This window comes from Sinocyclocheilus rhinocerous, unplaced genomic scaffold (genome assembly GCF_001515625.1).
Source record: "Sinocyclocheilus rhinocerous isolate Xijiao unplaced genomic scaffold, SAMN03320098_v1.1 scaffold8, whole genome shotgun sequence".
Lineage (NCBI taxonomy): Eukaryota > Metazoa > Chordata > Actinopteri > Cypriniformes > Cyprinidae > Sinocyclocheilus > Sinocyclocheilus rhinocerous.
Window position 1 is genome coordinate 1637463 of NW_015666800.1, and position 24117 is coordinate 1661579.

General features: G+C 37.8%; 4 protein-coding genes across 9 annotated transcripts; 2 read left to right on the forward strand and 2 right to left on the reverse strand.

Annotated features, from left to right (window-relative positions):
- Positions 1-530: 530 nt before the first annotated feature.
- LOC107733190 (uncharacterized protein C15orf57-like) lies at positions 531-2765 on the reverse strand. Its single transcript, XM_016544742.1, has 4 exons — positions 2643-2765; positions 2144-2367; positions 1908-2061; positions 531-861 (listed from the first exon to the last, which is right to left on the reverse strand). The coding sequence occupies exons 2-4, from the start codon at positions 2358-2360 to the stop codon at positions 696-698; spliced, it is 537 nt and encodes a 178-aa protein (XP_016400228.1). The 5' UTR covers positions 2361-2367; positions 2643-2765; the 3' UTR covers positions 531-695.
- LOC107733189 (protein-L-isoaspartate(D-aspartate) O-methyltransferase-like) lies at positions 2473-6393 on the forward strand. 5 transcript variants are annotated; one of them, XM_016544736.1, is made up of 10 exons: positions 2840-2909; positions 3176-3250; positions 3632-3766; positions 3888-3992; positions 4250-4281; positions 4358-4462; positions 5068-5188; positions 5347-5432; positions 5509-5678; positions 5815-6393. In XM_016544736.1, exons 3-10 carry the CDS (start codon positions 3649-3651, stop codon positions 5849-5851), a joined length of 774 nt encoding a protein of 257 aa, XP_016400222.1. In that variant the 5' UTR covers positions 2840-2909; positions 3176-3250; positions 3632-3648; the 3' UTR covers positions 5852-6393. The 5 variants fall into 5 exon arrangements, with proteins under 5 accessions (XP_016400226.1, XP_016400222.1, XP_016400227.1 ...); XM_016544741.1 differs by having other exon boundaries at positions 5779-6392; XM_016544738.1 differs by having other exon boundaries at positions 2855-2909; positions 3171-3250.
- A 588-nt stretch (positions 6394-6981) lies between these two features.
- On the forward strand, positions 6982-11395 carry LOC107733185 (RNA pseudouridylate synthase domain-containing protein 2-like). Of its 2 annotated transcripts, XR_001638953.1 has the most exons (4): positions 6982-7646; positions 7734-8030; positions 9090-10207; positions 11384-11395. XR_001638953.1 is itself a non-coding variant. In XM_016544733.1 (3 exons), exons 1-3 carry the CDS (start codon positions 7218-7220, stop codon positions 9909-9911), a joined length of 1548 nt encoding a protein of 515 aa, XP_016400219.1. In that variant the 5' UTR covers positions 6982-7217; the 3' UTR covers positions 9912-10212. The 2 variants fall into 2 exon arrangements, 1 of the variants encoding a protein (XP_016400219.1); XM_016544733.1 differs by lacking the exon at positions 11384-11395 and having other exon boundaries at positions 9090-10212.
- Positions 11396-12315: 920 nt separating this feature from the next.
- On the reverse strand, positions 12316-23353 carry LOC107733183 (protein dispatched homolog 2-like). Its single transcript, XM_016544731.1, has 8 exons — positions 22971-23353; positions 18283-18675; positions 18152-18181; positions 17750-17873; positions 16945-17069; positions 16705-16802; positions 16497-16594; positions 12316-15932 (listed from the first exon to the last, which is right to left on the reverse strand). The coding sequence occupies exons 1-8, from the start codon at positions 23060-23062 to the stop codon at positions 12447-12449; spliced, it is 4446 nt and encodes a 1481-aa protein (XP_016400217.1). The 5' UTR covers positions 23063-23353; the 3' UTR covers positions 12316-12446.
- Between the last annotated feature and the right edge of the window lie 764 nt (positions 23354-24117).

Here is a 24117-nt window from a genome sequence, read left to right on the forward strand (position 1 = left end):
CATTACGTAATCACATTGGAAAGGTCACGCACAGTGAGCTTTTCGTCTGTGTACTCCGGTTCAAAAAGTAGGGTGAAAAACTCCATCTCATTTGGAGTTTGGACTCCATCTCCTCCAACTTCGAAATCATCCGACGTTATTGCTTTACCTTTTTTCGTAAAGAGCATTTGACTTTCTTTGCATGTTTGCTTTGTAAACACTGGGTCGGTACTTCCGCCTACATCACGCGTAACTTTTCCAATGTGACTACGTAATGCGTGAAGTCGACCTAGTGCAAGACGAGCATTTGTGGTTAAAAGGAATAAATTATTACTTTTTAAAGAAAATGACTGATTGTTTCGCTAGATAAGACCCCTATTCCTCGGCTGGGATCGTGTAGAGCCCTTTGAAGCTTCATTAAAACTGCAGTTTGGACCTTCAGCCCGTTGGCCACCATTGAAGTCCATTATATGGAGAAAAATCCTGGAATGTTTTCCTCAAAAACCTTAATTTCTTTGTGAATGAAGAAAGAAAGAAACAAACATCTTGGATGACATGGGGGTGAGTAAATTATCAGGAAATTTTTATTCTGGAAGTGAACTAATCCTTTTAATGGATCACAATATTTAGTTGCTGTCCACAACAAGACCCCATATACTCTTAGTTCTCCTAGCACTGTTGGTCAGTACAGCAAACAGGTTAATGCTGTGATAAGTTTATTTCTCTGGGCTTGGGCACTCTTCCTCCTCACTTGGCTTGTCAGTTTGGGTTGAGCTGGCAGGAGCCTCACTGTTCTGTGTGGGCAAGAGAAGGTACTCCAGCTCTTCTGCGTTGATGGCCACCCTTTCAGGAGACAGCCAGCGCTTGAACTGCTCCAAAGCACTGCAGGATACACAAGACCGAATAATTACACGCAAACCGAAGAGCTGATTAAATTAATTTGACCACAGAAATAAATGCCATTTTTTGTATCATCAGCAAAGAGAAAAATTAATCTTTTGAAATTGCCTGGATTTCTGAATAATAGCCTAATCAAGGTCATTAATGGAAAAAAATCTTTAGGATAATAATATTCTAATTAAAATATTGCATCTTCAGAGGACCTCAGGACCAATTACAATTGGTAAGGTATCATCACCATTCCCTACTTGCACCAGAGTGGGCTTCTTATCTGGCTAAGCAGCTGCAAGCATACTTGCCATGGGTGATGTTGGGTCACAGACGCAATCCATGAGTAAGTCAACAACAGCGTGGTTCAAGCAGAATAAATTAAGTATTTTAGATTGGCCAATTCAGAGTCCTGACCTTCCTCTGACATGTTATTGTGTAAACTAAAGTAGAACATTCAAGTGAGAAATTGTAGAAAATATATATGCTGAAACAGTCTGGTGTGTGCGCAGAATGGTCCTAAAAAGTATCAGCATTTTCCAAGTAGAAAGATTTTTGGGGTCCAGATTTATTTATTTAAATTTTTTTTTTTTTTTAATTCTCTCGTGATCACCAAGGCTGCATTTATTTAATCAAAAATACAGTAATATTGTGAAATATTATTACAATTTACAATAACTGTTTACTATTTAAATATATTTTAAAATGTAATTTATTGCTGTGATGGCAAAGCTGAATTTTCAGCAGTCATTACTCCAGTCTTGAGTGTCACATGATCATTTAGAAATCATCCTTAAAATGCTGATTTGCTGCTCAAGAAACATTTATTATTATCAATGTTGAAAACCGTTGTGCTTTTTTTATGGAAAAGTTTTACGGAAACTTTTCAGGATTCTTTGAAGAATAGAAAGTTCAAAAGAACAGCATTTATTAAAAGTTGCATTTTTATAATATGTGTAGACATTTATCCCATCTGCAAAAGTAAGTGAGGCTGAATAGTTCAAGATGCCTGAGAGCTACAGATCTCATCCTTACAGTACCTCTGATCGAAGTTCCCTTCCTGGAACAGTTCTGAGGTTTGGGCATCATGAAGGAATCTATCCCAGCATTCCTTTTTAGCCTGGGACAAGGAACGGAGCATTTCCCTTGATGTTACGTCATTCGATTGTCCCTTGATCCTTTTCAATCGATTTTCTGTAGCAAAATAACATGCTCTTAGAAACGAAATCAACAGGCCGTATTAAATAACATGCTTATCAAATGGAATTTCCTGTACCTAAACTGGCAATGTAAACCTCAGAGTCAGCCATTGGTTCCCAGGGGCTGAAAGAAGCTCTGGGAGAGTTGGTCTGAGGGTTACCTGGAGAGGAAGGCTCAAATGAGTCTGTAAATTGTCCACCATCCTGTTCCTGAGGCTCTGGCAGACTGGAGCAGATCTCAGTCCACAGATCTCCACTAGATCGGACCGCATGAGTTTCGAAGTCGTCGATCATCACGTTTCTAGTAATTAAAGCACATTTTTAATGAAGAATTAATTATAAACAATCTGCAGCGACATGCGTGTTGTAAACACATGGGATATCAACATTAATGGTTTAAAAATAAAAAGACAGGCTTGTCAGGTTTCTATAAAGGAAAAAATGCTAAGTTTTAACAGCGATCGTTGTTTCCATAACAAAGTCTTAATGATTGTTGACATTACTAGGTCTCACGCAAACCCATATAATGGAGCAGTAGAAAATTATCAGTCATAAAATTAACATAGTGGTGCTTACCTAAAAGTACAATGCTCTCAATGCACCTCAGACCTAAAAGGATATATTAAAAGGAGAAAAAATACAAGCATTAGCATTTAAAACCCATCCTTCTCTCTTGTTTTGCCTTCACTGCTGCTGAGAAGCAAGTAACCGGCAGGGAATTTTGATTGGCCGTTGCACCTGTCCGTCAGTAACTCCGTGAATGTGATTGGTCGTAGAGATGTGTTTGGAAACACTACTTCCGCTTACTTCTTCAGCACGTTGACATCGGGTCGAAATTTACGAGTAAGATTTTTGATATGTTTTGATAGTTATGTGCTTGTCATTTATATACACCTATTTAGTCTCAGTTACCATTTTAAAACAATAGTATGCTAACATGTACTAGAGACGCTGCATGTTGTTCTTTTTATTGCTCAGTGATATTTTTGGTTGTACGTTTAAAAAAAAAAACTACGTACAACATTTTTAAAGCCCAGTTTGTTGCGTATATAATAATATTCTGTTATTTCATTGTGTATTTGATGTCCGGCGTATGAAATTTAGGTCAGGTCCGATTTTCACGTTTGTTGACCTGAATCAAGGACGCATGTTGAACGCATCAGTGCTCTGAGGTCCAAAGACAGGTAGATCCATACATTAAAGCTATTAAAATTAATGAACAAACACACTATTGCATGCATCACAAATTCAATTACTTTTTTGGTTTTGATTAGTTTACACAAAATTAAATGCATGTAATTTTTTTACATCTGTTGGGGAAAAAAAACATATTAAACCAGCTTAGGTTTGCTGCTTTTAGTTAGTCTCCCAGCTTGTTAAGGTTGCTGTGTTAGTTGGATTTGAAAGGGTTTTAAGGACTTTGAAGACCAGCTTGGCAAAGTGTAAGTGGTTTAAGTTGGTAATCTTTTTCAACAGGGTAAGACTCAGGACAGGTGTACGTCAGAGTGAGTTTACAGACTGTCCGAACTTGGCAATTGTTGAAATCCAGGCATCATTTGTTGCAGGCAGTGCTTGTTAGGCAATGCAGACACTGCTCAGGCTGGCAGCAGTAGCGGTCCCTATGGGTTTGCTGCTCTCCAGAACCATGGCATGGATCTCTAGTGGCAAAACACATATAGAACTCATCACTCGCTTAAGAGGTTAGTAGAGAGATAGTGATATAAAAACAATGCTTAGATGTTATTGTACATCTCAATACACAAATGTCATTTAATGGACAGATTCAGTAGTAAAGAGCTTAATGTTGTCCTTCTGTGACAGATCATGCAGTTATCCGCAGTGACAGAGTGTTTAATGCCATGCTTGCCACTGATAGAGGGATTTATTCCAGAGACCACCCTTATGCTGACTCTCCCCAGTCCATAGGTGAATTTCATACATCAGCAGGCATATTAGAGTGCACAGCATAAATGAGTACACTTTTTATTAAGAATATGTTTAATACATTTCAATTTTGCCATCTTTCTATGAATTATATTAGTGATCATTAAGAAAATACATCTTTTTATATTTAATCAGAGGGGGTGTACTCATTTATGCTGTGCACTGTATATTGGTTTGAATACATGAAGCAAACTAGAAAAAAAAAACAATTTCACTCACACTGTTTTTTTTCTACAAAGGATACAAGGCTACAATCAGTGCCCCTCATATGGTAGGTCAGGCAAACACTTCTAAAATAGTTGTCACTGTTATATTTGATATGCAATAATGAATGACTTCTTGTGTAGCATGCACATGCTCTGGAGGTCCTCAGTGACAAGTTAACAGAAGGAGCTTCAGCCATGGATGTGGGTTCAGGAAGTGGATATCTCACTGCATGCTTTGCCAGAATGGTGAGCGCTGTCTTTTTATATATATATATATATACAGTGGGTACGGAAAGTATTCAGACCCCCTTAAATTTTTCACTCTTTGTTATATTGCAGCCATTTGCTAAAATCATTTAAGTTAATTTTTTTTCCTCATTAATGTACACACAGCACCCCATATTGACAGAAAAAAAAAGAATTGTTGACATCTTTGCAGATTTATTAAAAAAGAAAAACTGAAAAATGCTCAGTATTTAGTAGAAGCACCCATTTGATCTAATACAGCCATGAGTCTTTTTGGGAAAGATCCAACAAGTTTTTCACACCTGGATTTGGCGATCCTCTGCCATTCCTCCTTGCAGATCCTCTCCAGTTCTGTCAGGTTGGACGGTATATATATATATATCATGTTGAAGAAGAAAATATAATTCTACACCAACTTGAACAATAATTCAAATTTTAAACACCAAGACACAAATCTATATAACAAAATTATGTACAATAAAATCTAAACATCTTTCATCACATTTTTTCCTTTTTAAAAAAAAATTTCTTTTACATAATTCTTTTATTTAATTAGATATACAGATTCCTGTTGTACATTATATTTTGCTATGTTTATTCTGCAGGTAGGACCCTCTGGAAAAGTAGTGGGAATTGACCACATAGATGAGCTGGTGCAAGCCTCTGTGAAAAATGTCCAGGCGGACGATCCAGAATTGCTTGCCTCTGGACAAATTAAATTAGTGGGTGAGTGATTAAAATAATTTATTAAAATAATATGTTTTCTTGTATGTTGAAGCACAGACATTCTCATTGGACCTGTTTATGTCATTGCTAGTGACATTACAAGAATGGTTTAACAAACTTGTTTTCGTGAAATGCTTTTCTTTTTTTTCGCCTTGCAGTGGGTGATGGACGGTTGGGTTATCCTGATGAAGCCCCCTATGATGCTATTCATGTTGGAGCAGCAGCTCCTACACTCCCTAAAGCTGTATGCACATAATGAATTAGACTTAATTGTTGTTCACATAGCCTGCAGTAGTCTTATTATACGTATGCATCAACAGCTCCTGGAACAGTTGAAACCAGGTGGGAGACTTGTTTTGCCTGTGGGCCCGGAGGGTGGAAGCCAAGTTCTCGAGCAGTATGACCGTCAGAGCGATGGTACTTTCCTCAGGAAAGCACTGATGGGTGTGGTTTACGTCCCACTGACAGACAAACACTGCCAGTGGCCAGGGTATGCATCCAGTCCTAATGAGATAAAGCAGAATAGAGTGATTTATATTGTACTGTAGCTCATCACATCTATGTGGCTGTTGATTCGTTTCTCTTCCCAGTGATGAGCTCTGATTGCAGTATGGTTGCCCCTGCAGGAGATGGCGCTGGTGCTGTGGTTCAGAAAGCCCTTAGGGCTGAGGGAATGCTCTCATCCTATCTCCACCTGCTGCCTAGCAACATACTCGTCTAGATCATTCTGATTCTTGACTTAAAACTGAAGTTCAAATGCAGTAACTGCTAGAGGACTGAAACGAATACTGAATTCTCTGAGGTGTCTCTTTAGATACTTAAACTGAGTGAGCGAGAACTTCCATATCTAAGGCTTGTGATCTCAGTATGCTTCATAAGTGGCCGTGTTCAGCTTTAACATACTACACAGCAAGAAGCAATCGAAATATAGAGTACAGTTATATGTGGAAATGTAACTGCTACCATGCTAACTTTTGATTAATCATTTTGATGTCTCACTACTAAGTTATATGTTAAGGCTTAAATATATGGGAAACAAAAATACTTTTAGCTGTTGAAATGAAAAATGAGTTGAAAAATTATTCTCTTTCTTTTGTAGTCTGTGCATGGAGTCAGATTTTGAGTGTTGCTGTTGTCTAATCAACTGTGTGATTTAAATTTGATTTGAATTCATTGATTTTTGCATTAATCTACATGTTAAATGTACACAATTAAATGTAAACATAATATAAGACCTTGTGTTTTTTTCTCAAATTAATAAAGCTCAGTATACTGTACTATGATATATGATTTATGAACTACTATAAACCATTTTTTGTTATCCTTGCCAAGAAATGTAAAAATACATAGAACTGCATTAAAAGAAGAAGAAAAAAGAAAAATAAATGCACATATATCTTGTGAAGCGATATGAGATTAATGGCCAGTGTCAATAGGAAAAAATGACCAATTTTTGCCCAAAAAAGGAAGTTACAGATTAATTCACTAAAGATTATATGTGTTAAACAATAGCTGTTAATTGATTTACATGTGTTCAATATTCAGAAAATGTGCACATGGAAATAATTTAAACATCAAGTTTCAAGAAAGAATGAAATGAAAGAATTCATACAAAAAAGGGAAGAAACAAATCTATACAAATATTTATATAATACTTTTAAATAGGCCTGTGAAATAGAATAAAAGAATAAAAGTAGAATGTAGAATAAAAGTAGACACAAATTTTTACACCACAAATAATTCGTAAACAAATGACGTCATCAACCCAAGACGGAAATCTTATTCCGGTCATTGAGCCGCTGGATGGCATGTTCACGTGTGCGAAAGGGACGGTAGCGGGTTTAAATGCATTACTTTGCTTTGGAAAAAGAGAAAACAACCATTTTCTGAGACACTTGTATCGGAACAAAAACGTGAGTGTTAAAACTCTGGGAACGCTACGGACAGCGCTAAATGTCAGGACAAATAGTGCGCAAGTCTAATACATCTGAACTTCGCAAAACAACAGTTCTATACTCAAGTACACGCCATGGAGACTAAAGAGGACAGCTGTGATACGGACAGCACTGTCAGAACAAATCGCGGTAAACGTAAAAACGAGGAGACGGATGAGGCAGCAAAACAAGGCAAACGTAAGAAGCAAAAGAAGTGCGGCAAACAGCTGCGTCCCGGAGAGCGGTACGTGCCTCCGCCACAGAAACGCAACCCAGGCGTGAGTTTCAGCCAAGAACATTTTGCGGAAACCTCCTACTATTTTGAAAGCGGTCTTCGCAAAGTGTATCCTTATTATTTTGATTTTACGACTTACTGTAAGGGACGCTGGATTGGTAAAACACTACTAGAGATTTTTAAGAGTGAATTCCGGGCGGAGTCTCTGGATTACTACAATAAGGCTGTCAAAGAGGGGCGTATTAAATTGAATGAAACCCCTGTGGATGACCTGAATATAATACTAAAGGTAAGAGATCACGTGACAACACTCACTGACTGTCTCTTTATATGTGCTGGTTTGTTTAATTGTTTTGTATCTCTTTTGCTTGTCTAGAATAATGACTTTATGAGGAACACAGTGCATCGTCATGAGCCCCCTGTGAGTGGGAGGCCCTTGGAGGTTCTGGTGGATGATGGTGAATTGGTGGTGGTGGATAAACCCGCCTCACTTCCCGTGCATCCCTGTGGCCGCTACCGTCACAATACTGTCATTTTCATTCTGGGAAAGGAGAAGGGCCTTAGTGGCCTCCACACAGTACATCGACTGGACCGCCTCACCTCAGGTGTGCTGCTGTTTGCTCGTACACTTGAGGTCTCCAAAAAACTGGATGCGATGGTTCGTGAGAGACAGGTAGGACAACATTTCTAAATGGCATATTTGCTGTACGGTCTTAAAAATGTTGCATTCTGTCAGTCACAGTTTGTTGGAATTGTTGATATAAGTAAAGGTTAAATTATATCAACACTGAAAATTATTTGACTTATTCTTGAGCTTTGGAAAACTGTTGACCAAAATCTGTTTACAGTGGTTGGTACTAGTCTAAAGGGGTACTCTGACCCACAGACTTATGGAGAACTAGGAGTGTCGCTTAAAAATAAAATGGAAAAAAATCACTTAATTTAAAGCTGCAGTCCGTAACTTTTTTTTAGTTAAAGGGGTCATATGATGCTGCTAAAAAGAACAGTATTTGGTGCGAATGGAGCATAATTTGCTTTTTGGGTTAAAAGAAGTTCTTAATATGAAATTCGAAGAGTATGACAATTAGATTAGACTGTGCAGAAATTGAAATCTACACGCTAATACACACTACTCATAGTCACCAATGCTGATGTTGTTAACATTAATCATTTGAGAATAAAGTATAACAATAATAATAATAATTTGAACGGTTTGATGTGATAATGCCATTGGACAGGACATTTAAACAATGTTTTTTTTTCCTTAAAAAAACAGCAATTTAAAACTTGCATTTAAATATCAGTTGTTAATGTGTTATTTTGTTACAATTAAATAACATTCTTTACACTAATTCAAATTTTATCTGTGTATATATTTGTCCGTTTGAAAAGTGAATAATTAATGTATTATTTTAATGTTATATTTTACTACATTTTTAAACGTGAATTAAATAAATGGAAGAAAATTTGGATATTGTGACCACAAATTCAGAATCTGCTCCCACAACATAATTTATGGCCACGTTTTTTTTTTTAATTAATTGATTTTTTTCTTGCATGTCATGTGCAGGTCTCCTTACTAAAATATTAACTAGAAATGACAGTGTATGCAACCTCTAAAAGTCTGGAATTGTCAGGCAAAGGTCTATAACATGCATTTATAAAATAGTTAAGGTGAATTTTAATTTCATGCAGATTTAAACTATACTTTCTTTTCTTTTTCCTTTTTCAGTTAGAGAAGGAGTATGTGTGTCGTGTGGAAGGGGAGTTTCCAGAGGGTGAGGTGGTGTGTGAAGAACCCATCCTGCTAGTGTCCTTCCGCGTGGGCCTCTGTAGGGTGGATCCCAAAGGCAAAGAATCCCGCACAGTTTTCCAGAGACTTAGCTATAACGGGCGCTCTAGTGTGGTCCGCTGTCTGCCTCTCACAGGACGTACTCACCAGATTCGTGTTCATCTTCAGTTCCTCGGCTTTCCAATCCTCAACGATCCCATCTATGGGTCTTCTGCATGGGGTCCAAACAGAGCCAAAGGAGGGCTAGTGGGTATGAGTGATGAAGAGCTTCTAGAAGCTCTTATAAAAGAGCATTGTTCAAAAGAGAATCTGCACTTGTTGGATTTGCCTGATGTAGAGGTCTTAGGAAAGCAAGGGCCGAAGACAGAGTGTAGTGATGGTGTTCAAGAACACAATGATCAAATAACTGCACCTGCGTCGAGTGGTGTTGTGTGTGATGACGGTTCGCGTAAATTAACAGAGGAGGAAGTAAAGGCAGAAGGTAGTCAAGAACTTCACAAGAGCACATCTGCAGCCGAGACTGCAGACAAGATGAGTGGTGCTCATAAAGAAAAGGATTCAGTATCAGATGAAGCCTCCAGAACTGCAAAATCGAATGCTTTTGTCCGAGATAATTTATGTGGTGAGTGTAAAATTGTGCGACCTGACCCAACGGAGAAGGATTTGATTATGTACCTACATGCATTACGATACAAAGGACCTGGCTTTGAATATACCACCCAAATGCCTGACTGGGCTAAAGAAGACTGGCTTCAGGATTAAACTAAAATCAGATGTATTCATGCATCATTTGTTACCTGATATTACCGCACGTGTTTACAGAGATTTTGTTTTTTTGTTCTCTTCGATTACTAAATATATTCTGAGTGAATTAAAAAAAAACTACTTTTTAAATTTCTTTTCATTTAAGATTTGTGGATTTATTAGTCAGTATTGCGGTGCATTTCTGTTTCATCAATTGTTTTGTTTCAGTTCCTTATGTTTTGAGAAGGAAAACATCTCATCTGACATGAGCATACAGCAATAAGTTTTTTTTTGTGGGAATAAAAATAAATCATGTTTTTTAATATGATTTCCCCTTCAGTAATAGTAGGTGAGAGTAATTTTAATTCAAATGTGTCATGCAAAATGTTATGCATAGAAACGAAGCTGAGGTTTTTAATTGTCTTATGTAGTCCAGTTTCAACTTGCCTATGAACTCAAAACCACCAAAGAAAGTCATTGCAGTGTAATCTCAATTAAAAATATTTTTATTTTTTAATGAACTACTTCATCATAGTTTATCTTCAGACAACTTCAAATCTGACTTTACGCACAGGCTATCAACAACAGTAGTTCCACACCAGCAGGTTTTATAATACAGCTGCATAATTTCAGGGAAAAAAAACTTTTTGGCACAAATCATTCTTACATTTTGGCACTTTGTATTTTAAGATGCATTGACAATGTAAAGTACACATCCGCTGGACTTAATGAAGTAACGTTTAATGAATCTGAATATAAAAAGAAGGATGTTCTTTCTAGCAAAACATCATTTTGCAGTACAACTAACATTTGCTAAGTTTTTCCAGTTTCATAAAGGATTGACATCTTTGTGCACATCACAAAACACCACTTTTTACATACAAACGTTTGCATTCTAAACCATGTGTATCTTTCAAATACATACTGAACATTGAGGTAACACTCACAGTCTTGTATAGGGTTGAAATATCATATTGCAGTTTTTCATAAATCAGGGATATTAGTGAAACATGTCCACACACTGAAGCATTATGACTAAAGAACGTTGTAATTGGCCTATATTCTGATGGGCAGTCATTGTCTTTTTTAAAAGAGGTACTTCCATGGCTCTGGCAATAACAAAATTATGTTTCCTTACAGCTTTTATGAAAAGTTCAGGGTTAAAAATGTAGTATCATAACATTCAATAAAATGTATTCAAGAATAAAACAGTTATAGCCACAGTAGCAAGCACATCTATGCCAAGTGTTCCTGGCATAAGGTAAGTGTAAAATTACTGTAGTGGGTTATTTCTGTGCTTTTCAAGTGTATAATTTTTTTTGTGAACAATTTTAATTGAGTAGTCAGTACAATATAGAGAAGATACAACATATTAGATTGTAATCACCACCCCAACCCCCACCCCCCAGGTAGACTTATACTGTGCTGAGGAATTATAAGACATTGCAGTGGAGAAAAGTAAAATACCTAATCATAAGATAAACAGAAAGTATACATAAATACAAAATAAATTGTACATCAAAAAGAAGAAACAAAGGATTTAACAATATCAAAAGTAGCACTCCAGGTCTTCAAAGTTTTAGTCTTTGCACCATGAATGTGAGCTGTTGATAGTTCCAAGGAAATAATGTCCAGCAAAGATAAGCCCCATACACGCCTGCTCATCGTATGTGGAGGAATCCAGCGACTGACTTAACATTTTCTTTGCCGCAGTGAGAGCAGCTAAACGTACATTTTAAAAGTACATTGCGAAGACAATGCCAATTCAGAAAAGTTATTTAAGAAGAACAGTTCTGGAGTCAACACCATATCCTTATCTAACAGGAATGATATGTCATGAGCAAGCTGAGACCAGAAAGGAAAAAGTGCAGAGCATTCCCCAAAAAAATTTAAATATGTACCCAGTGCCCTCTGCGGACATAAATTACAATTTGGGGAAGGTGACAGATGCATATAGAAGCATTTAAAGGGGACATATAGAGTCTATGCAATAGTTTCCAATGGATCATCTGATGGTTTGGGTTTTTTGAGGATGATGTAATTGTCTCCCAGATTTGGTCAGAAAATAAAGTGTGTATGTCACCACTGCTTTTCAAGTGTATAATTGAAAAGTGTTTGGAGAACTGGTTGAGGCTAAAAAAAAAAACAGTAAATAAATTTATAATGATTGTGATCTTTGCAAAATTATGGAGTTTAAAAAGCTCATGGCTTGGTTGTTTAAAAGATCAGGCACAATTGTTCTTTAAGTGTTGGTAAGTTTGCAGTTCAAGGCCCCTGAAGAAAGGCTTTTTCAAAGGCTATTGTGGGTGCACATTCAGTGTATATTTACATGACATGCAAGGAATCATGCAAAAAAAAATCTGTCCTCTTAACATTTTTATACGCACTGTGTATACTTCCAAACAATTAACTAGTCTTTGTTATCTGGTATGCATTTTCAGACAGATTGAGAAATTTAATAATACGCTGCTGAGTACAAAAGTTAAGCCCACCATATAAAGTACTGGCCATGCTGTGGTTGTTTAGATTTGCTCAGTGTGTTGACAATATTGATCAGCTGCCACCTTCACCTCTTCCCTCCCTTTTTATCCAAACATCGGGCATATCGGGTTTGCTGTTGGGCAGTATCACTGGCACCTCACTTTGGGTTGTCCTCACCCTACTAGACCCCGGGGAAGCAAGGTCATGTACAGTCTCCTTCAAGGACAGACGTAAAGTGTCCCTCTTGCCATTAAGGTGGCCAGGTTGTAACTCTTCCTCAAACTTAACAGCTTCAGGGACTAAGATAGCAGGCTCTACCTCACTTAAGCAGGTCTCATTGGAGTCTTCAAGTCCCTCCATGGAGCTCTGAGACTGACAAGACAATAGCCGTTTGTGTAGATGACAGCTAGTGGCTTCATCTACTGAGAATGACCTTTCATTGACAGTGTCTGTAGTCTGAGTGATCATGATTTCTTCCATGCTAGAGGAAGACGACAAAGACACATTCCAAAGTTGGAGCCCACCGCTCGACTGGCCGCGGCATTTCTTGCACAAAACCTTCTCTTTAGATGCAGCTTGTGGAGGAGCAACTACAGGACGCAACATGTTCTCTTTGTATGGGGATGAGGTCTGGAGCGCTGGAGGTGGGTTGTAACTCGTAAGGTGCCTGCTACACATTTCTGCGCTGTCAGCCTCAATGCTGACTCGATCATAGTCTTGCCTTGGACTAAGGCCACAGAACTGAATGTCATCAGAAAGGACAGAAGGCCTGTTGGACAGCTTGCTGGTGCAAGTGCTATTCTCGAAGCTGTCGCTCAACTGGCAAGCAAGTGGCTGCAGTTCGTACTGTTCCGGCTCCCTTCCACCGACTGGTTGCCGCTTTTTATGGTGTTGCTGATTGGGGCAAAGAAAGTCTTCGCTTTCTTTATTACAACCTCTTCGAACCCGAGAACCCGTGCCACAGCCAAATGCCCCATTAGCTGCGGGATTTGTGGTCCCGGGCTCTGTAGCCGAACAGGACGACAGTTTATTTTCAGTGGCTTGCTTTGTAACACAGGGTAGGGTTATTCTCCCACAGTTCTTCTGGGGTCCAAAGAAGCAGCACAACGACTGGAAGAAGAAAGTAGCGAAGCCACATGCAAGACACTTCACAATTAGGAGGAAGATCCCAAGTTTTCTGAAAAGCAATGCAGTTGCGGGTAACATAATAATGCCCACGCAAAAATATGCCCCAGCACCTGTAGCTACCGGGCAACCCATTCTCTTCAGGGAATGTGCAACCCTGCCCAGTCTGTCATTGTGTGGGGCCAGGCTGTATGAAATGCAATAATTGGCCACAAAGTCAACAGAAAGACCTGCAGCTGCTGAAATGAAGAGTGCTTCCACACCATTTAACTGCCATTCTAAAAGCACAAGGAGGCCAACAGTAGCAAACACACTTCCTCCCACCGCAATGGACACGAACACACTTAATGGAATATTCCATGTTGTTAGTAAGAGCAGTGCAAATGTGAGTGCAACAGAAAAGCCTGCCACCTCCAATGTCTCTGAGCTCAAGCAATGCTGGAGGTCATATAAGCCTAGTTGGCTTACAAACCATCCTTTCTGCAGTCCTACTGGAGCCTTGGACATTTCCCCATTAAACCACGATAAGATCTCTTGGTAGAACTGAGACATTCTGCTGAAGTTGAAGCTGTAAAGGTGTACAGTCTTGAATATTACAACAAGGGCAGTGATTCGACCCTCCAAATCAAACCTTAGGCCTCCGGCACTGGGTGAGTGCCCCTCTGCATGCTGCTCTGCTACCATCATGCTAAGGCACTGCTCGAAAACACTTGGTGGGTAAGGAAAGGGAATATTATTGCAGCAGAAGCTAAACGCATCCTCGCTTTCGGAACAGCGACGTATAGAAACCCAGTGAATCAATTGTTCCACAAAGCACACATTGTCTTCTACTGTTTCTTGGTCAGCTGGTAATGGAGAATAGAAGCTCTGGTTTTGAATTTTTCCACACAGATCCCGCAACCACAGTTGGGCTTGGGGACTGCTTATATTGAACCCTGGATCAAGAACTAAAGATCCATTACTTTTTGGATCGAATTGGTCACCGTCATCTGATGGAATTACGCCCCAAATTAGAGTCAGTGTAATGGGTTCATCTTCACCCTGTTTCATTCGCTCAAACATGAACTGGTGGCGATATTCAGCATCGTATCTCTCAAAGGGATGACTGGAGCGGAACAGCTGAGTGGTTCTGCTGTCTGAAGTTGGCAGTTTCATGCCAGGGTCTACGCATGATATGTACGTTCCACCGACGGCAAGGACTGCAAACCAGCAGATCCATATGTATCGGAATTTCACAACTCCACAAGGCAGGATCTTTAAAAAAAGCAGGTTTGATGTGTCCGAAAACCCTCGCCCTAATGTCCGAAGCTTCTGTCTCAAAGTAAACAGACAGCGCTTTCTTGAACTTGTCTCCCAGAATCCACCCGTATTTTTGGAGCAGCAGGGCTTCCAAGCTGCCTTCACGACAGGATTTGAAGACAGCACAGCATAGCGTTCTTGCAAAATGAGGGTGCACGGAAGCCAAACGAGAGCAAATAATGTGTTGATTAATGAGGCACTGCCAAGATATATAGCATAGCATCTCACGGCGGTGATGCTGCTTATGTAGCCCGAGTAAAACGTGATGCTAGATGTCAGACCTGACACTAATATCAAGTATCCGATTTCCTGTAAAACCCGGTTCATTCTCTTCTCAGGGACAGCTGGAGGGTTGTGGCTTAACTGTAGTTTCCAGAAATCAACAAAAGTCAGGGCTTGATTCAGACAGCTTCCCAAAAGCACAAGGACTGATGCAAGATTGAGGAGTGGAAAAAATGTCAAGCGAAATGCAACTTTGTAGAAAAAATATGAGGTGGAAAGCGATAATATGACAGCAACCAGTGACATTGCTGCTATAAATAGTGATTTGAGATATAGTCCCATTGTGAACAAAAGTGCAAGAGCTGCAAGAACAGGATAGACAGAGTCCCGTGCCAAGTAATACTTGAAAAGTTTTTGTTTAATTCCCAAATCCATTCCTGTTATGGTGGTGTTATTGTATGTGAGTTCGCGACCCTCTAGATAGTCCAAATATATTTTCATTAGTGGATCTCCTTTTTCTACTGGTAGAAATACAGTGCTATATTTTAGGGACGGGACCTTGTATTCAACAGTCTGTGGTCCCAGGAAGTCTTTGTCCACAAGGTAATGGAGAATCTGGTAGATGCTTGACAGTTTACAGCGGTGTGGAACGGATGCACAGCGGCCAAATTTACTCCTCTCAGTACATGATGCAACCAGTCTTCCATCATGGTAGTAAGGGGCACAGAATCTGAGCAGGCCAAGGCTTTCAGAAACCTGCTGTGCTGTCAGACTAAAGCAGGAAGAAACGTTGTTAAGAACAGCCAAGTAGTTTCCCAGAGACCAACTTGGACAGCACTCATTCTTCACCATGGAGCTGTATAACTCTGATCTGACCTGGCAAAGTTTAGCAAATTGTGTCCCGGAATGGATCTAAAATGAATAATAAAAAATTACTTGCATTTCTCAGCAAAAGTATTACAAATGTAAAAGGTGTATTGCTTTAAGTTTTCATGCTTGTTCATCTCATTAGTATTCGTTCATTCAGTTTGCATGTACTTTCTTGTATATTTGGATATATGCTGAAAAGTAAAACATAGACATATTGACTGCATTTAAATTCTACATGAGCTATAAAAAACTTTACAAATCTTTTATATTTATATTAGAAATACATTTGTATAGATTATTTATGTACGTCTCTAAAAGTTGTTCATATGCAAAATGCTTTTAGATGTGTTTTAGATGCTGTCAGTGCATTAATGATGTTTTAGTGTGTTTTTCAATGCAGGCAAATTGTATGTGTGCCAGAACCAAACTTTATGTGTAAATACCTACAGTATGATTACTAATGAGATCACATTGAATTCTCTAATATCTGAATCTGATTATTAACACACAATGAATAGATACATCATATCATATATCCACCACCCTGCATTTAACCACTTCTTAAGAATATTATGCCCTTTTGGGAAAATATAGTCCTTGGTTTACCTGTTCCTGTTCCATCTGGCACATGGAGTAAATTGCCTTTAGACTCCAGAGACTGGCAGAGTTTCCAGAGCGGAAGACCAGCTGAGCATAGCGCTCTCCTGCAGAACCACAGATTGGGTGACAGAAAACATCACTTAAAACATGCTGTGCTCCATTTACTGATTTATTAGATTTGGAAATACCTGATAACATGCGAGTAAAATCTCACCTGGGGCGTTACAAAAAAAGTTGTGCTCAGTGTAATCTCTGTGCAACATTCTCCGTGAACGTTCTCTTGATTGAGGTTCAGATCTAACTGTGTCCTCTCTGTAAGACAAACAGGATTTTTTCAATACAAACATAGCATACGATCCTTTAGTAATAAAAGCAACAGTCTGATTTAGTTAAATGATCAGTGGTAAATTATATTTTAAAGTATTTTTAGTATCATGTGATGACAAAGAAATACCCTGAGATTCTATCTGTGAGTTGCCATGGAAATGGGGACAGTGATTTTCCAGGTCCAGTGTTTTGCTGTAACCTCATCCACGTTGCTAGCCGGATTCTTATGTCTGTTCCACGAGGTTCAAATCCCTGTGAGGTCAAAGACATATGAACGGTAAGTAGAAACTCTTTGAAGTCATTATAAATATGAATTTAAAGGGGTTATATGATGTTGCTAAAAAGAACATTATTTTGTGTATTTGGTGTAATGAAATGTGTTTATGCGGTTTAAACAATTCTAATGATGAAAGGCCACTGTTGGTCAGTTTATTTTCAGAAATGTATTCATAGGCACAAGTCTATTTCTGCCTCAAAGAGTTTAAAAAATCTATCTCACAATTTTAGCTTTAGTTTGTGTAAAAACTCTTAGGTGCAACTTTAGGAAGAAAAAAAAAGTTGTGAATTCACTATTGTGAGTTAATGTCTCTAACAACAACATGTTTTTCTCAGAACTGTGAGTTTACACATCACAATTCTGATTTTCACACAACTGTAAATTTTTATCTCACGTGGCTTGATCTTTTTTATTATTTTATCTCCTTAATCTTACAATTACTTCTTTTATTTTATTTTTTTACTTATATTTTTTTATTTTTACTTATTTTTATGTCACTTTTAGTATGTGATCCATTTACTTAATTTTATTTGTATTTACTTATGTACTTATTTTTATTTATTTATTTATTTTTAAATAGCACAAACAGTTGCATTAACATGAACCAGTAAACTTCATTATTTCTCGCATATGTTACAGAGGTGCAGATACTCACCAGCAAAGGGTCCGAGAAGTCTGGCAGAGGACCAGTCAAAATCCCAGCGAGGGTACAGGCAAACAAAACTACCGTACATGAAATGAGTACAGTCATCGGGTACTCCACTATGACCTGGGAATAGCTGTAAAAATCAATAATGTTCATATGATCAAATTTAATCTAATTGCTGTATGGCACATTAACTTACATTATACTGCTGGTATTCACCACACTGCATTTAAACTCACATTTGGCTTAGTATTTGAATGCTTCTTCCCAATTCCTCTAAACATAATACTGAAGACTATGTTAATGTGCACTACTGTATTACTGTAAATAATAATCTTAATAATGAATTTCATGTGATGTTATTATAAACAAATAAATCTTTTATCATAATTTGCTACAAAAGCATCCCACCTCCTTGGTATCCTATGCAAGCCATCATTCCTACTGAGCAGACAGACATAGTGATTAACATATTTAAATGTTTACGATCAACTAGACATAAGTCCATTACAATGACATTTATAATAGAAAAGAGTCCGGACCTCACTGTCACCATGTGACGCTGTACAGGCTTGTGGTTACTGCCGTCATGAGATTCATGAAGCCAATGGCACTGCGTTTTATTGTGACATGAAGGCAGGCGTGATGGACTGCAGCCATGGACAGTCTTAACAGGACTCGCTGAACAGTCTGCTTGATGGTAAGCATTCTTTTGACCTGGACAGACATTGCTTTGATTCGACTGCTGGTGGCCACAGCAGGGGCATCTTTTGCATTTTGGTGAATGATAGCCAGAGCCCTGCGATACTTGAGTAGAGGAGTGTGACCTGAACGGACTGCTGCTGTCAGCTTGGTTCTCCTCTATCTTGACCGGACACGTCTGAGATTCTGTGCTGTCACTGTCTGGAAGACACAGCGAAACCTCAGGGATCTCACTGCAAATAAAAGAATCACATGACATCAGTCATCAAATGTTCTGTTGCTACGTTCACACCAGTACATTTTAGAAAAAAGCAAGTGACATGAATTATGTTGAAGTGAAGAAATCAAGACCTGTCAATGAACCAGTGGAACCGTTTCAAGAATTGCCTTGAATAAAACATAATTTGGACTGATCCTTGATTAGTTGATTCAAATCATTGATTCAACGATCTGGTTGAGTCATTTTGGGGGTTTATTAATTATTTTCACTTCTCTGAATATCAGCGCATAACTTTGTGCTTCACTACATTTCAGGGAAAAAAACATGTCGTTCCTATTTATGTGAAGAAATCGAAACCTGCTCCAAAATGCGATTGTGATGTCAGATTTGCATTGAATCATTCTTATGAACCGTTTGAACTGGTTCACAAATGAACTGACAGATGACAGAATTAGTCATTTCTGATTTAAATTATCAAAGAACCAAGACCAATATGATCCTTAGAGCTTGAGTGTGTGGAGAATTTGACTGTTGAGACGAAAAGTTACTATATGACGTATTTTGGTATAGCAAATTGTAAATGGAAATCATATTTAGGTTATGATTGACTGTAAGTTGTTCATGTGCTAAATGTGTAAAAGGGTTGTTTTTTAATTGCTCATTGTGTTTATGCCACACAGACTGCATTTAACCGTTGTATTTTGCTGTTGATTTCACTTGTTTGCACACACACTTTAATAACTAATCTTTTAGTGTACCTGTTTGTGAATAAAAAGAAAAGTTTGTTCAGCCTATTTCCAGGTCATGCAGTGATTGTCTGAATCCATCATACTGACCGACAAATAACATTTGTTAAATGATATTGTAATATAAATTAAGTAGTTGTCCCACTTTTTGAAATGCTTATACACAACAATATGGTTGTCATGTTTTGTCTGAACAATGAAATGACTCTAAAACATATATTACATATATACACATTTATTTCGGTCAGGAAATTGCCAATAGAGAATTTATGAGTGCACAGCTGAGTTCCTGGCAACATACTGTATATTAGATTAGCAATTATGTCTAAAAAATGTATCAGTGAAATGCTTGAAGGCCCAATTAGGTCAAGAGGGAGGGACTCCATCAGCTTACTCTGTCAACCTCATAAAAAGCCTGTTCAGATGAGAGAAAAAAGCTCACTAGTGCTTACAACTCAACTGCTCAGGAAGTAAATATGAGAGTGTGGCAACTGCTTAAAATGTACTGCTGAATAATGTAGATCACCTTGAAGAACCAGAGCTTAAGATTCAGTTTTCATTTTTTTATTGTTCAGTCAATCCACAATACTAAACAGAACCGCCCTTTATGGGATACCTTTTTTTTTAGAGTGGGCTTGCTCCCATTACAAGGCTTTCTGAAAAATTTCTACAAAATTGTGTTCAATTTCTATATGTGCTAACAAAAGGCTCAGGAAAACAGGCATTATTTTAATGACCCTTCAGCATCTGATGGAGCTCATGAGTTTTGGTTGTGTGCATGCTGCAGATGTTTTGACGGTTATCAAAAGGAACACAGGCTCAATTTGATTTGACAGCTTTGCAGCTGGTACGTTGTGTCAGGCGGTCTGCGTTGCCAGAACTCAGAGGTGATTGTTGTGGCCTGTCAGACGGTAAGGGTGAAATCAGTTCATCATTTCAGCATCAGACAAGGAAAAAGAGCTCTTTTTTCTGACGAGACTCCATCCTGAACCCGGCAATGACTCGAAGACTGGGAAAACTGACCTTAATGGATATGATGACTGTAATTTCCAGAGCGGATTTGCTCGTAATAAAATACCCTATTTAACTACAGTCAGCTTAATTATTTACTGGAGCAAGCATAAATATTCACTAAATACTTAATTTGTTTGCTCCCTTCACACCAATTCGTATGTGCATATAAACAATATTCTGCAGTAACATCATTCAGTTCGTATATTCACATCTCCCCTAAGCTTTTATACTCAGTGGATCTTGTATGGTAGGAATCATGATCTGGAATAAACGCCTGAAATGTAACAGAAACTGAATTGATTGATCAGATGCCCTCACAGCATTTCAGTGGATATCAGCCATGTTGGCTGGCAAACACTGACTAATTTCATGTAGTATAATGGAAACTTACACTGCATGAGATTTACTTCAGGCCACTGATACCCATGGTGACTCAGTCTAGATCAAAAATAATTGGACCAATTCGCAAGGGAGAATCAAGTGACACTGCTCATAGGCACATCTTATTGCTATAATCAACTATATTTTTCATAAATTACACATTCTACTCTGTAAAAAGTGGTAACCTGCAGTTGTTACCTTAAAGAGCATTTTTTAATCTGATTTAACCCATAAAAAATACTTTTGTTGGTATAAAATAATGTATTTAGGTTGATTCAGTGATGCTAAATACTTTCTTTTTATTTGAATAAAATCAGTTAATTTAGATGTTTTTAGGTTACCATTTTTTTCAGTGTATGAACACATGCAGACTGAATGAAACTTGATTTGAGTAACATGTCATTCATACATAAATAATGAATTGCCATCTCAATAGTGTAATTCTTAACCAAAATATTCAGAATAATATCATTGCCACCAGACTATAAAATTTCCCAGGCTTGTTTGTGATAGTTTTGCGAGATGAAGCACTTGCTTTTGTGTGTAGGATACGTGCAGCCATTTTAAGTAACATAAACAACAGATAATAACATGGAACAAAAGCTTTGATTAACAAATCAAAGGCTGCTAAGAGGGGCCCACGTGTGAGGATCACACTGGAATATAAAGACAAGGCTTCTCCTGAGAGGGTCATACTCAAATATGAGTCACTGCAGCTTCAGCTGGATCTTCTCCACCAAATCTGGAGAATGCATCTCACCATCTGCTCAGCATTACTTTGATCTACAGACAGATTTCGTCATTACAGATAATTATTGTCGATACAGAACAGGGAATCTACATGTAGTTATGCTGAAGCAAAATGTCTCAGTCAGAGTAACAGATGAGCCCTGTGATTAACATTCAGAGTCAATCATCTACCACCTCCATTAAGAGTCCTAGATCCCTGTGTAGTTCATTATTAGAATGACTGTTTTGGCATTCATTAAAAGAACTAGAATATTTCTCAAGTGTCATTATGAATGGCAAGTGTACTGTAGGTTGACTGTTATTTTTTTTTTCTTTTTCAGAACAAATGCAAATTAACATGAGTTTTGCCCTAAAAATTTAATCATTGATATTAATATAATAATAAATATTGATTTTAAAATAAACGGCATCCAAAAACATCAAGATTGTCTCCAGATCAGAGGTCACATTAGTTTACACATAAAAAGCAATAAAACATAGTATAGTAATATATCACTTTAAAACATTCCATCCTGTTGGATACAATTATAGATATTGATATGATACTATGAAATTTATATTAAAAATTTTTTTTTTTAAATTACCTTCAAGTTGACATCATGTCAGTCCCAAACTAAGCAACTTTGGCTTATCATTACCGTCCTTTTAAGCATTCTGTAAATGTTCTCACAATTAATAATAATAATAATAAATTATAATTAATAATAGCCTAATAATAAAGCTATGAATGAAGTTTAGATGACCAGAGCATGTTTATTGGTGTACCCTTTTATAGAAATACTTACTTAGATTTACTACAAACATTCATTTTTATCAAGTTACAGAGCTCTATGTACTGCATAACAGGAATGATTTATCTTATTATATTGTAATGTTTAATAAAATAAAGAATGACTCAAGTAAAGTGCTTCTTATATTTTTAAGTTCAATTTCCATAGGGCAGCATATGCTGCAGAATAATATTTTGTCATTCATTGCAAGTATTTAAAGAATATTTTCCATGTGTCCTTTTGAAGGTGTAGCCTAATTAATTAATAAATTAACATGGAATGTGCCCTAAAAATTTACTCATAGTGGCATTTGTGACCAAAAACATCAACTGTATCATCACAGATCAGCGGTCATGGATAACATAAGGGCAAACCCAACAAATTATTGAATTTAGTAGTAGCCTATTTATTTACTCGTGATCTCCTTATACTGTTCGGTTGCTATTGTTACCCTCGGAGTATGTTTCGCTTGTAAGCAAAAGCCAAGTCGGTCTGTTAGAGAGACAACTTAAAAAGCGACACGTTCGTTATTTCTGCGTATTCGCAGAAACAACCATTTAAATGACTTACGTTCGCTCACAAACACACTTGCCTCCAAAAATTTGCATTATAAGCCCCGCTATCCACATACAGTCGCACACATGTACCTTTGAGGTGCTTCCTGAGAAGGTCCTTCTGTCGTGGATGAATCTGTGATTTCAGCATCATAGCGCTCTATAGAAATGGACACGGTATCCATGCTTTAGTATCTGTAATATCCGACTGTCAATATCAGATGTGTAATTCTGTGCAGAATGCAATCGAAGCAGGTTCTGGTCGCGCTGTGGAAGGCAAAGCCTGCGTTTAGTGAGTGTATGGAGGCTGCTTCATCGTGGCGCTGTGATCTGAGGTATTGACAGTTCACCCGAGGGTGGTGCTGGAGAACAAAACCACTTCGCCTTAACACTGCAAGGATGTGTAGCCGAAGCATAGCATAGCAAATTGGAAATTATCTGATATTCTTTTCCAGAGGCGTCGTGCTCATTCAAACCAAGGGGGTTTCAGATTTTTGCCCCCTCAGATTTTTGAGTCAAGTGGATTTGGAATGCAGCTTCCAAAAGACAAAAATAGCCGAATAATATTTTATATATTTGATACAATAACACGGGTGTGGTGTGCGGCACATCACTAGCTGCTAAATTCAAATCTGCGTTCGCGCTTTGGCTGGTGATGAGCCGGAGTCAGACGCGTTTTTACAGCGCTGCGCATTATAACCAATCACACATGATTCTGTTGAGTTTATGAATGCAATGGCCAATCAGAGGCGTTCAGATGAGTAATAGCAGAAACACCAGAGTTTTGTTCACTGCGCGCATCGCTGACTGAATTCTGCTCTCTGGCAAAATTATAATAATTAATTAATTTAATTCAGTGATTATAATGGGAGTTTTTGACTCGTGACCCCTCAAAAATAATAAGTGCATGACGCCCCTGTTGTTTTCCATAGTCAAATGACAAAGAAGCTGTAATGGTTTGCTGCATACAATGCAATACGTTCATTACAGGTCTTATTTGGTTTATGTTTTATGGCTAAGGAGATGTAACAGATAATAACAGACTGGGACTAGTTGTCACATGCATGGGCTAAATTTAATTAACTCTAAGGTTCTTAGTCATAGGTTCAATCACACAAATTTGCGTCTTGGAGTAGCCTACTTATGTTTTTTTTTTTATTAGGCTATCTATGTTGGTTTCCAATATATATATATATATATATATATATATATATATATATATATATATAGTTCAAACCCT